The sequence below is a fragment of the Sander vitreus genome, chromosome 11 (genome assembly GCF_031162955.1).
Source record: "Sander vitreus isolate 19-12246 chromosome 11, sanVit1, whole genome shotgun sequence".
Classification (NCBI taxonomy): domain Eukaryota; kingdom Metazoa; phylum Chordata; class Actinopteri; order Perciformes; family Percidae; genus Sander; species Sander vitreus.
The window spans coordinates 20,959,217-20,971,047 of NC_135865.1; the positions used below are offsets into that span (position 1 = coordinate 20,959,217).

Here is an 11,831-nt window from a genome sequence, read left to right on the forward strand (position 1 = left end):
AATAGGGGTACAAGGAGGAGGAAGAACAAAAAAATTGCAAAGAGCAAAGCAGAGTAGTCATTTCTGATCAACTTTGAGCTACTATGATAGAACATGTTTTCGTTCATCTAAAGACAATGACGGAAAAATAAGAAATTAGTTTTGAGATAAAAAAAGTGTACTTCTCCCTGATAACTATATGTTTTGAACAATGTGTTTGGTGTATTGTTTACTGACTGCTTGATAGTGTATATCATTTTGATCACTTTGTTTATGATTTGAGAGCAGTGTTTGATTTTGAACACAGGTAAAACTGTTTTGAGACAAAAGTTTCATTTTGCAAGAGGAGTCAGAGGTTTTGTAAATAGGGCTTGAAGATGAGGTTTTGTGGAGCCATTTTCAAAAATTGTGTTTTAGCAATTGAGAAAAACTGTAATAGCCGTTTTGGAGCTTTCACTCATATCGCATGATCTTCATAAGCAGATGGAGTTAGCCTGGTTATAATGGAATTGCAGATATTTAAATATCCATGTTTTTCTTAACACTTCTTGGATGGATTAAGTTACTGTTTTTCACCAACCAACCAAAATATATATTTTTCCTGTATTGTGTGTGTGCATGTGTGTGTGTGTTTTATCATAAATAACACAACAGAAACTTCAAAAATCCAAGTTTTACTGATAAAACCACTTTTATTCATTTGCAACTTAACATATTCACAAATATCTGGAAAGTATTTGCATTATTATACACATGCAAAAAAGTCAGTTGTGATTTTATCTCATACCATTAAATACCTTACAGCATAACATTTTTTCAAAGACAGCTGAGCATGTGTTCACTCATGCTTTTTAAGTGAACTATGTGGATTTGCATTTTGTCCCAAAAGACAGCTACATTTTGTCATTTGCGAACTCTCTCCAAAGAACTGTGGAGGCGAATGAGTGAACACAAAGCTGGTTATGTTCATATTTATATCTGAATATCTGTATATCTGAAATACACATTCAGCAACAGCACCAAAACGCATGCTGCATTTTATTTTTTAAGAACTGAAATATCACTTTAAAACATAACTTAAAGAAAATGATTGCACAGTTTTTTTTTCACAGTTTCAATTTACCTTATTGGTCCCTTACTTACTTCTATTTTGTCCATTTACTGTCTGCATTGAATACTGTAGGTAAGTTGTGTACTATAGACGGCTGATTGCATATAATTTGTCTACGAATTAAAGTGCACTCTGCAATGCTCTGTTCTTTGACTAAAAGTGATTTTATGTGCAGTTTGAGCTACATATGTCTGGCATACCTCCATTTCCATTCATGCATTTCATTGAAATGTTGATTTAATATTGTGAAAAACGTATAGGATCATAGTGTCACAAGCTATGCCTTGCATCAGGCAGGGAAAAGTGTAAAACCATAGTATGTTTCTTCATTTTTCTATCTCATGATCATAAGAGGCCTTACTGAATTCAGTCTCAGAGTTAGCAATAAATGCTGATTTCCTCAGCACCATTATTGATCCTAAAGGCTGTAATGACCTACACACTCCTGAATACATCCATACAGGATGGAGGTGATATCAGCATTGGCAAGTTGCTGCTTCCTGCTCTCTCTGGTTCCACAGATAACTGACATTACTCTCACTTGGCTGCTTCAGTCTCAGGGGTTTGTGGCTCTTCAGTCTATAAGCCAAAGTTAGAAAGATGGCATCAACATGTTCCTTCTCAGCAGGTTCTTTGGCTGAAGTCTCAAAGAGTGGGAAGTTGTAGCTGTCAGCAAGACACTGGGCAGCCGTGGTGGGGACCTCCCGGCGGTCCCTCAGGTCGCACTTGTTTCCCACCACCACACGGGGCACAAGGGGGCCCACACAGTGTCGGCTGCACTCTTCAATCCACTCAGGTATGCTCTCAAAGGAGGAGAGGCTGGTCACGTCATACACGAAGATGACGGCATGGACGCTGCGGTAGTAGTGCTCCACCATGCTCTTCCTGAAACGCTCCTGACCTGCCGTGTCCCAGATCTGCAACTGGCACAGCAGAAACAAATAATTTGATGTGACTAAATAATATGTAAAGGTTAGTGCAATTCTATATTTGTATTATTGTCAAGAAATCCCAAGCAAATGCTACAATGCGTTAGTCCATCTCTCAATACTTTCTTTGTGACTTCCCTACCCTGTCTCTGGCACTCAACAATTGGTCAGAGATATATAGTTTCATTTTTTTTAAAGGCTCAGTAATGTCCTAAGCTGGGCACTGTAGTTTTGAGCAAATATTACTAAAGCAGGAGTAAATGGTGCAGTTGTTGAGTCTATTCTACATTACTAGGTGGCAATTGACTCAAAATAAGGTACTGTGTGTAGTAGTGAAGGAAAATGGCACCCAGTGCAACATTGTGGCTCAATGATGTGTTTTCATTAGTTTTTGGACAACACAGAGGAATATGCAATACACAGACAACACTTGTTAGTGGGACCAATTCATTGTTGGTTTTAGTCTTTTCGTGGGATTTGTTGACAATGAGAGAATATAGAATATCACCTGTCACAAACTGGCTCAAAGGGTGTGACAAGAGGGTGGCAATGAATGTTTTATTAGAAAAAATAGGGAGCCTCTGAAAGAGATTGGCCGTGTCACAGTTGGAAAAGCACAGGTGTAAATAATTAAATTAATGTTTCAGGGCACTGGTATTGTTAATGCTGGCTCACTGTCACACAATCATCATGGCTTACTAGGACACGAATAGAAAGAGCCCCTAGTTGATGTTATTAGGAACACTTGTGCTTTTCCTGCCATGACAAGTGCTGTGAAAAAAAATGCCTATTGGGAAAGCAGGGATATCTTAAATAGGTAACACTACGGTAATGACCCTTAACTCTCCTGAAAAAGGGGGGAAATCCTGCAGGTAGAGAGAAGACATTACACACCAGCCTTATACTTTATAGTATTATGAAATGCTGTAGTACAATTAGGGAACATGTTGGAAAAAGGTTTATCGGACTGGCAGATTAAAAGGTTAAATCTAATTTGTAGGTGTTGACAAAAAGTCCACAGAGATGTAGACTTGCTCCACTTTTGCTGTACATATTTTCGTCAAGTGTTATGACGTCATCTAGAAGTGTTTATCTATTTTATTGGAAGATTGTAGGCCACCAGCTGTCCATTTTAAAGAGTTAGGCCTATGTTTTGTAGTGGTGCCATCCCCATGCACAGCCTTTGAATGTCTGATAACAGACTCCAGGTCAGGCTGTGTCCACGAATGAGCCGTAGCTAGATCAGACAGATCCGTTAATCTTATCGGAAATGAAGGCGTGTGTGTCTGTGTGTGTGTGTGTGTGTGTGTGTGAAGTGTAGGTGTGTGTTTGTGGGTCCTCTCACCTTGATAGTCTCCCCATCAAGCTCTAGCGTCCTCTCTCTGAAATCGACCCCGATCGTTGCCTCGGGGTTTTTCAGGAAAGTGCCCCCGCAGAATCTGTAAGTCAAACACGTCTTTCCCACATTTGAATCTCCTATGACTATTATCTTGAAAATCCGAGCGTGTACAGTCTCATAATCGTGGTGCGAAGACAGCTCTAAGGAGTCATTTTGACCGAAAACGGTGTCAAATTCGTCCCCAGGTTTGTTTTCTGTTGCCATCGCTCATCTTCTCGCGATCTGGATGTGAACGGCACTGAAACATCGCGAGATCGCGATGAATCAATAGATAAACGCTATCCCTCACTTGAGCCAAATCTCTAGAATATGGTGGTCATTTTTCTATTTTATTGAGGAAGCTCTTCGTTTCCACACCTCCTTTTCCAAAACAATGAAAAAGTAACAGGTTCTTAAAACAATATAATAATATAATATAGATATCCAACAAATGAATTGCCTTCTTGTGTTTCCTTATCTGCAAGTTTTTTTTTAATTTAATTAATTTCAAATTGAATTGTAATATTTATTTATTTCATTTAATTGTTATTTTATTTATTTTAAAATAATGAATGAAGTTTTATTTTCTTGTCTGGCCATTTACATGACAAACTACACGCTGGAAATGGCAACTTTTGAAGACAATTTGGATCGTGCTATAAGGCAGGACTGCTTGGTTCTTTCAGGGAAGGATTGTAAAGATTTACAAAGAATATGTTCACAGCATTTACTTCCTAACTAGGATCTAACTGAAAGGATGGGCAGGGATTTCTGCAGACGAAGTACAAACGGTGATACACTGGTAAGAGCAAATTACGTTTAGCCATGTATATAGTAATTTTAAATAGAACATGTTACTGTATTTTTTTCAACAGTTAACTTTATTATTATATGTGGTGTTTTCATTAGCGGGGTGCAAATGTTCCACCAAAACAAGTTCCTTCCCGAGACTATTTTGCAGAGCGACCGTCGCTGCGTCCAGAGCTTAACGTCGCCAAAGATGATTGCGATTGGTTTAAAGAAATGCAAACAACCAAGAGTGTTTGTTTTTTTTCTCCTATCCTAGAATGTATCCGTGTTGTAGCCAGCCAGACAGTCTATGTGCCAGACCTTACTTCAAAACCCTGTGGAGCTAGGTCTGGCAGTGCCAGACTAATCCCACTGTAACCTTCAGTTTCAAGATGAAGCAGCAACATAAATACTTGTTTACAATACTTGTATTGTGTAAGTTTGTACTTCATGTGTTACACTTGTTGAATAAAGTTTTGGAGAGAAAAAAAAATACACACAAATGCTCTTCTGCATCAGACACATGTTTATTTGACACATACACCAAAACATCTTTATAAATCAGACCAACAACTAGTGGAAACTAATACAGCCTCAAACAACAGCCCTGTAATTAATCCTACCTTCATGAAGGATATAATGTTCAGTGTTACAGAGGTGTTGATTCAACTGTATGTTCATTTTGGAGGCTGTAACTTGTGATATTGCATTCGCCTATATACTGAGAGGCGTTTGTCTACAGCATTTATATCAATGAGAGTAGACCCTTCTGTGTTCACAGCTAATAAACTGGTAACAGTGTATGGGGTGGTTGGGGAGGACGATGGCTTTGCAACAGTTTCACTACATGTAGACAGAATGTCCTCAAATTACAACAACTCATCAGGACCAAACAATATTCAAAACTAGGGCTGCACAATATGTTTTTTTTTTTCTTTGTTTTTAAATCGTCATCGCAATATCAACTGGCGCAATATACACATCGTGAAAGACTGCAACATATCGCAATAGTGTTAGTTGAAAGAAAATATCAGTAGAAAACTGCACTTTAAAATGTAACTGTCACTCTTTTTTAGTGGTGCATTTTATATTCAATATAATGTTCAATTTGTCCATAAAAGAATGTTGAAAAAGGATTTCCTTGTATTTGTTTTAAATACAACAAAGCAATTTGTTGTAGTGTAGAAGAATACTGAAAGCAGCAGAACTGAGTACATTTTAATATCCGTTTATGTATCACGAGTAATGTTATCACGATATTCAACATTATCGCATATTTTCCTCATATCGTGCAGCCCAGTTCAAAACATTGTAAAATAATTTTTGATCCGTGATTGTAACATATATGTTAAGTTAAAAATCATAGATAAGAAAAACACATACATTAACGCCGTACAATAGTTTCAAATAAATTTGATAAGATGTATAATTTGTCACCAAAATCATCAATTTTACTGCATCTCAGAAAAAAAGTTAATCATGGCATACAGGCTTTCGCTGAAGCCTAAACCTGAGTGAGCGTACAGTACATTGGCTTCTACATTTCATACAGTATTTTTCACAACACCAGGTGTGTGTGTGTGTGTGTGTGTGTGTGTGTGTAGTCTTGATGTGCATCCAACAACAGAAACAGTACAGAAAATGTTAAAGCCCTGTAAATGCCCAGTTGTGTTTGAAGTCATAAACATGAGGCACTTGAGCTGCCCAATGTCCCAAAAATCAGTCATGATTTTACACCAATCATAGTTGCTGCTCATAGTAGAGCAGGTGTGCTCATTTATTCAAGCTAAATAAAAGTTAAATTTCTGTCACAAACGTGTCTTTATATAACAACAAAAGCCAAGAGCATTAAAAGGTGCCCTCACATCAAATCATTAACACATCAAAGCCAATTTACTAGTCACGGGGGGGTAATATTTAGTTAGTGTTTATAGTTCTGGAAGAAAATTACCAAGTATAAAGAAATTTGCAATTTGCAATATGGCAGTGGTCCCCAAACATTTTTGTTTTTTTTGCCATACACCCCTTAAGAAACTGAAAAGAAAGTAGCTAACAGGGGTGTTACACACGAAAAAGACACTCTTGCTTTATTGACAGTTAACTCAAGAGCAAGATATTTGGCTTTTGTATTTTGTATTTGACTGATGCGTTTGCTTAATGAGCCTTGGCAGCATCAGAGCACTAATTGCTGGAACGACCGTCCAGCAATTAGTTATCTTATTAGTAACGCCTGTGTTTGACAAGTTAAAATGTCTCCGCAATGAAAATGTAAACTTCAGATTTTTTCCTCTGGTCTTGTGCATCTACCCTGCAAAGGCTCAGTTTGGAAACCACTGCATTATAGCGTAGGATGACTTTAAAGACAAAATGTCAGGATATAACAGCCTCTGCTGCTTCACTTTGACATTTTTTTGTTTTAATCTGTCTTGCCAGTTCCCCCAATTTTATATTTAAAAAGTGTAATACTACATCTCTGGCGTAACCTTCATTTAGCTGCCCTTATAAAAAGGGCTAAAGTATGACTTTAAAGTATGAAATTGTTGTTGAACAGCTATAGTTCGATCATGTCTTTGTCTTGTTTTTGTGTAAACAAGACTCTACATCATACTGTCCTTCATGCTGGCAGCACATGATACAAATTAAGCAGCAAAGCCCTTATCTTTTAGCATTTCTGAAACCAACTGTGCTTAGTTTCTTCTCTCCTTCAGTAAATTAGCCAGACAGGTGAAAAGAAAGGCGTCCATGTAAATATTTTGATGGGCTTGTGCTTCCACTGTAAATGGCTGGCTTAAATACTAAATGGAACTGTGATCTCTCCTGACACACAGAACCATGTACTAAAAATCCACTCAATTATAAATAAGTTAAACCTTTCTTTGACACAGTAACACACTTCACTACCAGTTCTCGTCTGAGAAAGAGCTAGAGCTGCCCGAGTCAGAGTCTGCGTCTGTCAACCCATCAAAGTCCCAGTCGGCACTGGAGCCACTGTCGTCATCCTCCTCTGTAGAGAAGCTGTGGGCAGAGCCAAGGCATGCCGGGTACACGCGTGTTGAAACACACACAGGCCCCAGGGTGGACACATACACTGCCATGATGTTCTTCCATGTGTCCCTGGCTGGGTCGTATTCATGGATGAGGACCCTGTTTTTGTTGTGCTGCAATAAAGTCTGGGTGAGGAGGAGCAGCTTGTTGTTGTGCTGGATCACCTGGTAATTTAGAGCACGGCTGTCAATGGGAATGTCACCCAACCTCTTCCACTCTCCCCTGGTGGGGCTGTAGGCTTTCACCACAGGGATGTCACACACACAGATGATCTGGTCCTGATACACGCAGGCCTTGTGAAGCTTGTCCCTTCTCAGTGACCCACAGTGGCGCCAGCGGTTCCTTTTGGGATCATAGCAAAGCATTCTCCTTTTGTTCACCACATACAGGTGGTCATTTAGTGCCACCACCTGCATTTTACCCAAAGAATGAGGCAAAGGAGCCACAAATGTCCACTGGTTCCTCTGGACACTGTAACACTCCACCTCCTTAAGTCTGGCATCCGTCACTGGATTTCTTCCTCCCAAAAGGTACACATGACCGTTGAGGTAGCCCATCCCAGAGTGCATCCTCCCCAGTGGTCTCTCTGCCAACTCCTGCCAACTGTTGAGCACAGGGTTGTACAGCCAGAAATGTTTAGAGAGGTGGGAGGCTAGGTACAAGTTGTTTTCAGGTGTGGCACAGGCGATTAAAGACTCCATGGTGGAACGTTTGTAATCCTGACTGCTGAGGTCTTCTAAAGGAGGAGCCATGAAATACAAGTCCTCTGAGTAAGGGTCACAGCACATTATGTTGTCATTAGGTAGGCCGAAGAAGAGAATCATTTCTTTTGCACTTACACCTATTCTGTGTTTTGGTATGTCCAGAGTTGCAGACATTCCACAGCCATCCTCTGCAGACCTGTTAAAAAAAGATGCAAGGTACTTCTCAATTAAAGGCCTTGCCATAAGGCCCTCAAGGTAACACTTGTCCTTCTCTGTAAACAAGTTCCAGCGCACACACTTCAGTGCCTGTAGTGCATCCTCCCTTTTCTGTGGTGCATTCGCCTCTATCCACTGCAAAGCAGCTGAGCATACCTTCCTTTCACAGTCCACATCCAAAGTGTCCAGAGACAACATCTCCTTCAGCTGCATCAAATCCAGCTCACAAAGCTCCTCTCCAATACACACCTGGCTGAAGTTCCTGGCTATGAAAGCTTGAGCATTCTCCTTCAATTCAGGGTTGTCATATGTGTCTGCAAATTTCAGTATCCCCACACAGTTTGAGAGGTCCAGCCTCCTTGTCATGAAACTGGAGCATGCTTTCCTGATGTACTCAAGCTGGAGCATATTGGCCGCTGCGTACAGCCTCTGGACGTTGCTCTCCGTGATGGTCACCCTGCCAGTGTAACAATAGTCGATGATAACAGACATGGACTCAAAGTCCACCCCGCGGATGACCACTCTCTGCTGCATGCTCTCATTTAAACCCCCGGTGAACATGCTTTTGAAGTAAGGGCTGGCAGCGGCGAGGACGTTGCGACTACACAGGAAAAGTTGGTCAACGTCACCTCTGGCTGACTCCCCGCTGTGCTCCAGTGACTCCTCTTCCCACTCAACTCCGATAGTTACGTCCCCGAGCAGCCGGCAGTTGTACAGTAATTTCAACTCGTCCATCAAACCCCGAGCGTGATTCACGTCCTCCAACACCTCGGGACCACTGAAGCAACTCAGCGCCGAAGCCATTGCTGCAAACTCAGTGAGCAATATGCTATTTTAGGTCGGCGAGGGTGTCAATTAAACACGCTGTCATGCGGTTGGCATAGTCAATAACGCAAAAGGGTCTGTACGCTGATAATGACACATCCGTTTATAAAAAAAGAAAATACAAACATGCTGTGAAAAATAACGTTAAGTTGCATTACCAGCTGAACGGTCGGCCGTGTGTCTCAAAGCCAACAGTTCTCGGCCTCCAACTGATCATAATGTCGCGTTTAAACCCACAAATTATACCCCGAGAGTCGCTGTGACAGTAGTGTACATTTTTCTTAAATTTTTCTGATCAATGCTGAATTTGCTGATATCTGTTTTGAGTGTCAGAGCTCTCTAAAAATGTCAAACGGTTCTCTTGTTCCGGGGGGTCGGAACTACATTTTCCGGGAGAAGTTGCCAAAATAAAACCCCATTTGATGTACAAGTGTTGAGCGAATTTTCTTTGTTTTTACTCCATATACAATTCGGTATGTTACCGAATGATTCTGATACCAGGCCTCACGTTTACCACCTTTCACTACATAACTTAGTATTTTTAACCCAGAGTGGAAAATATGAAATCTCTTACTTTGAAGGCAATCTTACCTGGCTTCCGCTCTGGCTCACACAACCTTGCTAGGAAAGGCTTCGCCTCTCTGATTGGTTTGTGTCAAGTGGGTCAAGTTGTTTGATTGATCGGGATTGATTCCATTATTGTCAGTACCCGATGGTACTGACAATTATACATCATCCATGATTGATTCAAAATGATGTATGAAGGACCATGAATGCCAATATTAACTTTGAACTATTTAGTCCAAATCAAATGCATTTACTTTCATTTGGTAAGCATAGGATGTATTATAAATTTCAAATTGGTTATTATTATTATAATGCTCACTAATTAACATGGTATATCTTGTTTGTTTCATCTGTAAGGGATGTGTAGAAAGACACTGTGTATTTACGGGTCCCAGGAAGTTAATTTTCCCGGTCAAGGAATAGTCCAATACATAACCCTGCATCATGTCCTTTTAATGCCTATTGTTCCTGTGACTAAAAAGATGAGTTAAACTCATTTGCAATTAATATTCAAGTCCGATACCACCACCATATCTGCAATAGGCTATTTCTATTCATTTTATTCTGTAGCCAAAACTTATTTCAGCTTCTCCCCTCTGGTAGACATTACAGAGCACTGTACACCGAAACAACCAAACACAAGGACACATGCCATCATACTCTGATGTCTGAACACAATTCCTGCAAACAAACCCTGTAATACCAAAACTTGGCAACCATACCACAACCTTATAGTCTACAGTTTACAGTAACAGTTGACTTGCATATAGATATTGTTTGTTGTCCACTGCTGTTAATATCTACTTATCTTTTTTCATAAAGCTGTATGTTTATATATTTATCTATCTTTTTTGTTTGTTTATTGTTGCCCTATGTATATATTTCTTTCTGTATACATGTTCATGGCACATACAGATTCTGTAATGTGGACTTCTTGAACCAAGCTAACCACAACCGTATGTGCCCTGTTATTTAAGTGAATAGTTGATTAATTTAATCAACAATAATTTTGATTATTTCAGTACATTTTTTTGAGATTACTTACAGTGTGCAGTATATCCTACTATATGCTCGTAAAATAAAAAATATGGACGTAACCACATGTGCATTTTCTCCCAGCTTTTATTTGTATCGACGGTTGAGGTCGTTGATCCTGCGTAGTGCATCTTGGTTGTGGATGGTCTTGTGGACTGTGATGAGGTAAGGAAAGGCAGAAGGCAGCTCAACCCTTTGGCTCAGCTTCTGGTGGCCCCAGTGGAGGCAGCGTAGTCTCTCAGCCAGATCCCGTCTGCCTACTCGCTCCAGTCCATCCTGCAGCACCTTAGTCTTATTGGGCTTGTCCCATGACTTCTCATACCTGTGAATATAGATGGACATCTGAGAAATAATTGAGATTAAGGAAGGGAAAAGAAGAAAGTCAAAGATGCGTGGGATGTAATGAAACTATTTGAAACTATAAAGAATGTAATTGTTTCAAATGATCAATTCTTGTTGATTTGAAACAGGTACATGATATCCTTATATGATGTTAACTCAGGAAACACCCCTGTATCCACCATGCAGAAATACTACGTAGGTAGAATGACACATAAATATACAGTCTCTGCACAAGGACACTGTACCAGCTTTCCAACATGGTCCTAGCCTGGATACTCTTCTCTGTAGATCTGGTGTGGAACCGCCTTATCTCGGTTCTGTTGAAGCCAAGTTCATATGCCAAAACTGTCCACTCAAAACCAAGCTGACTGGAAATCTCCTGCAGTGTCTTCAAGTTAATTACAGCATCCTAAAAAAACAGAAAACAAAACATGCAAAATAACCTAAAGATACAGTAAATGTATTTAAATTAAGGTGTCAATGAAATAGCTATGCTAATATAAGACACATTGAAAATAAAAACAGATTACACATACCTCTTGGGCTTTGTTTGGCATTATCTCAAATTCCAACAGATCAGTAGTACAGTCACACTCTAAGTAATTGTCTTCATAAACAGAATTTAACAAAGTTACAATTTAACAGAATTGGTATGCACAAGTATCGATTACTATATAATAAACATACATTTACTGTCCCAAATTCTAAATAGCAGCAGAGATTTTATTCCCTCACCCTAAAGTACAGTATGCCAAAATGAGTGTGGCTGCACTGTTACTGGGGAGATTCATCATCAACAACACACTACTCTGTTAAACATTAGTCACTTTAGCTCCAGGGTCCCTTGTGGAGCTAACAAAATTAAACCACTCTCACCTGCTACCAGGTAAACAAGTGTAAAGTGCTACAAT

The 11,831-nt window shown here is 39.7% G+C and overlaps 3 protein-coding genes across 4 annotated transcripts; all 3 read right to left on the reverse strand.

Annotated features, from left to right (window-relative positions):
• Positions 1-974: 974 nt before the first annotated feature.
• On the reverse strand, positions 975-3,640 carry LOC144525445 (ras-related protein Rab-33B). Of its 2 annotated transcripts, none has more exons than XM_078262271.1 (2): positions 3,365-3,640; positions 975-2,007 (listed from the first exon to the last, which is right to left on the reverse strand). In XM_078262271.1, the coding sequence occupies exons 1-2, from the start codon at positions 3,620-3,622 to the stop codon at positions 1,567-1,569; spliced, it is 699 nt and encodes a 232-aa protein (XP_078118397.1). In that variant the 5' UTR covers positions 3,623-3,640; the 3' UTR covers positions 975-1,566. The 2 variants fall into 2 exon arrangements, with proteins under 2 accessions (XP_078118397.1, XP_078118396.1); XM_078262270.1 differs by having other exon boundaries at positions 975-2,013.
• Positions 3,641-6,644: 3,004 nt separating this feature from the next.
• On the reverse strand, positions 6,645-9,342 carry kbtbd7 (kelch repeat and BTB (POZ) domain containing 7). The gene has a single exon (XM_078262272.1). The coding sequence runs from the start codon at positions 8,953-8,955 to the stop codon at positions 7,084-7,086; it is 1,872 nt and encodes a 623-aa protein (XP_078118398.1). The 5' UTR covers positions 8,956-9,342; the 3' UTR covers positions 6,645-7,083.
• Positions 9,343-10,665: 1,323 nt separating this feature from the next.
• Positions 10,666-11,477, reverse strand: LOC144525845 (p53-induced death domain-containing protein 1). The gene is made up of 3 exons (XM_078262909.1): positions 11,457-11,477; positions 11,166-11,329; positions 10,666-10,900 (listed from the first exon to the last, which is right to left on the reverse strand). Exons 1-3 carry the CDS (start codon positions 11,475-11,477, stop codon positions 10,666-10,668), a joined length of 420 nt encoding a protein of 139 aa, XP_078119035.1.
• Positions 11,478-11,831: the final 354 nt, after the last annotated feature.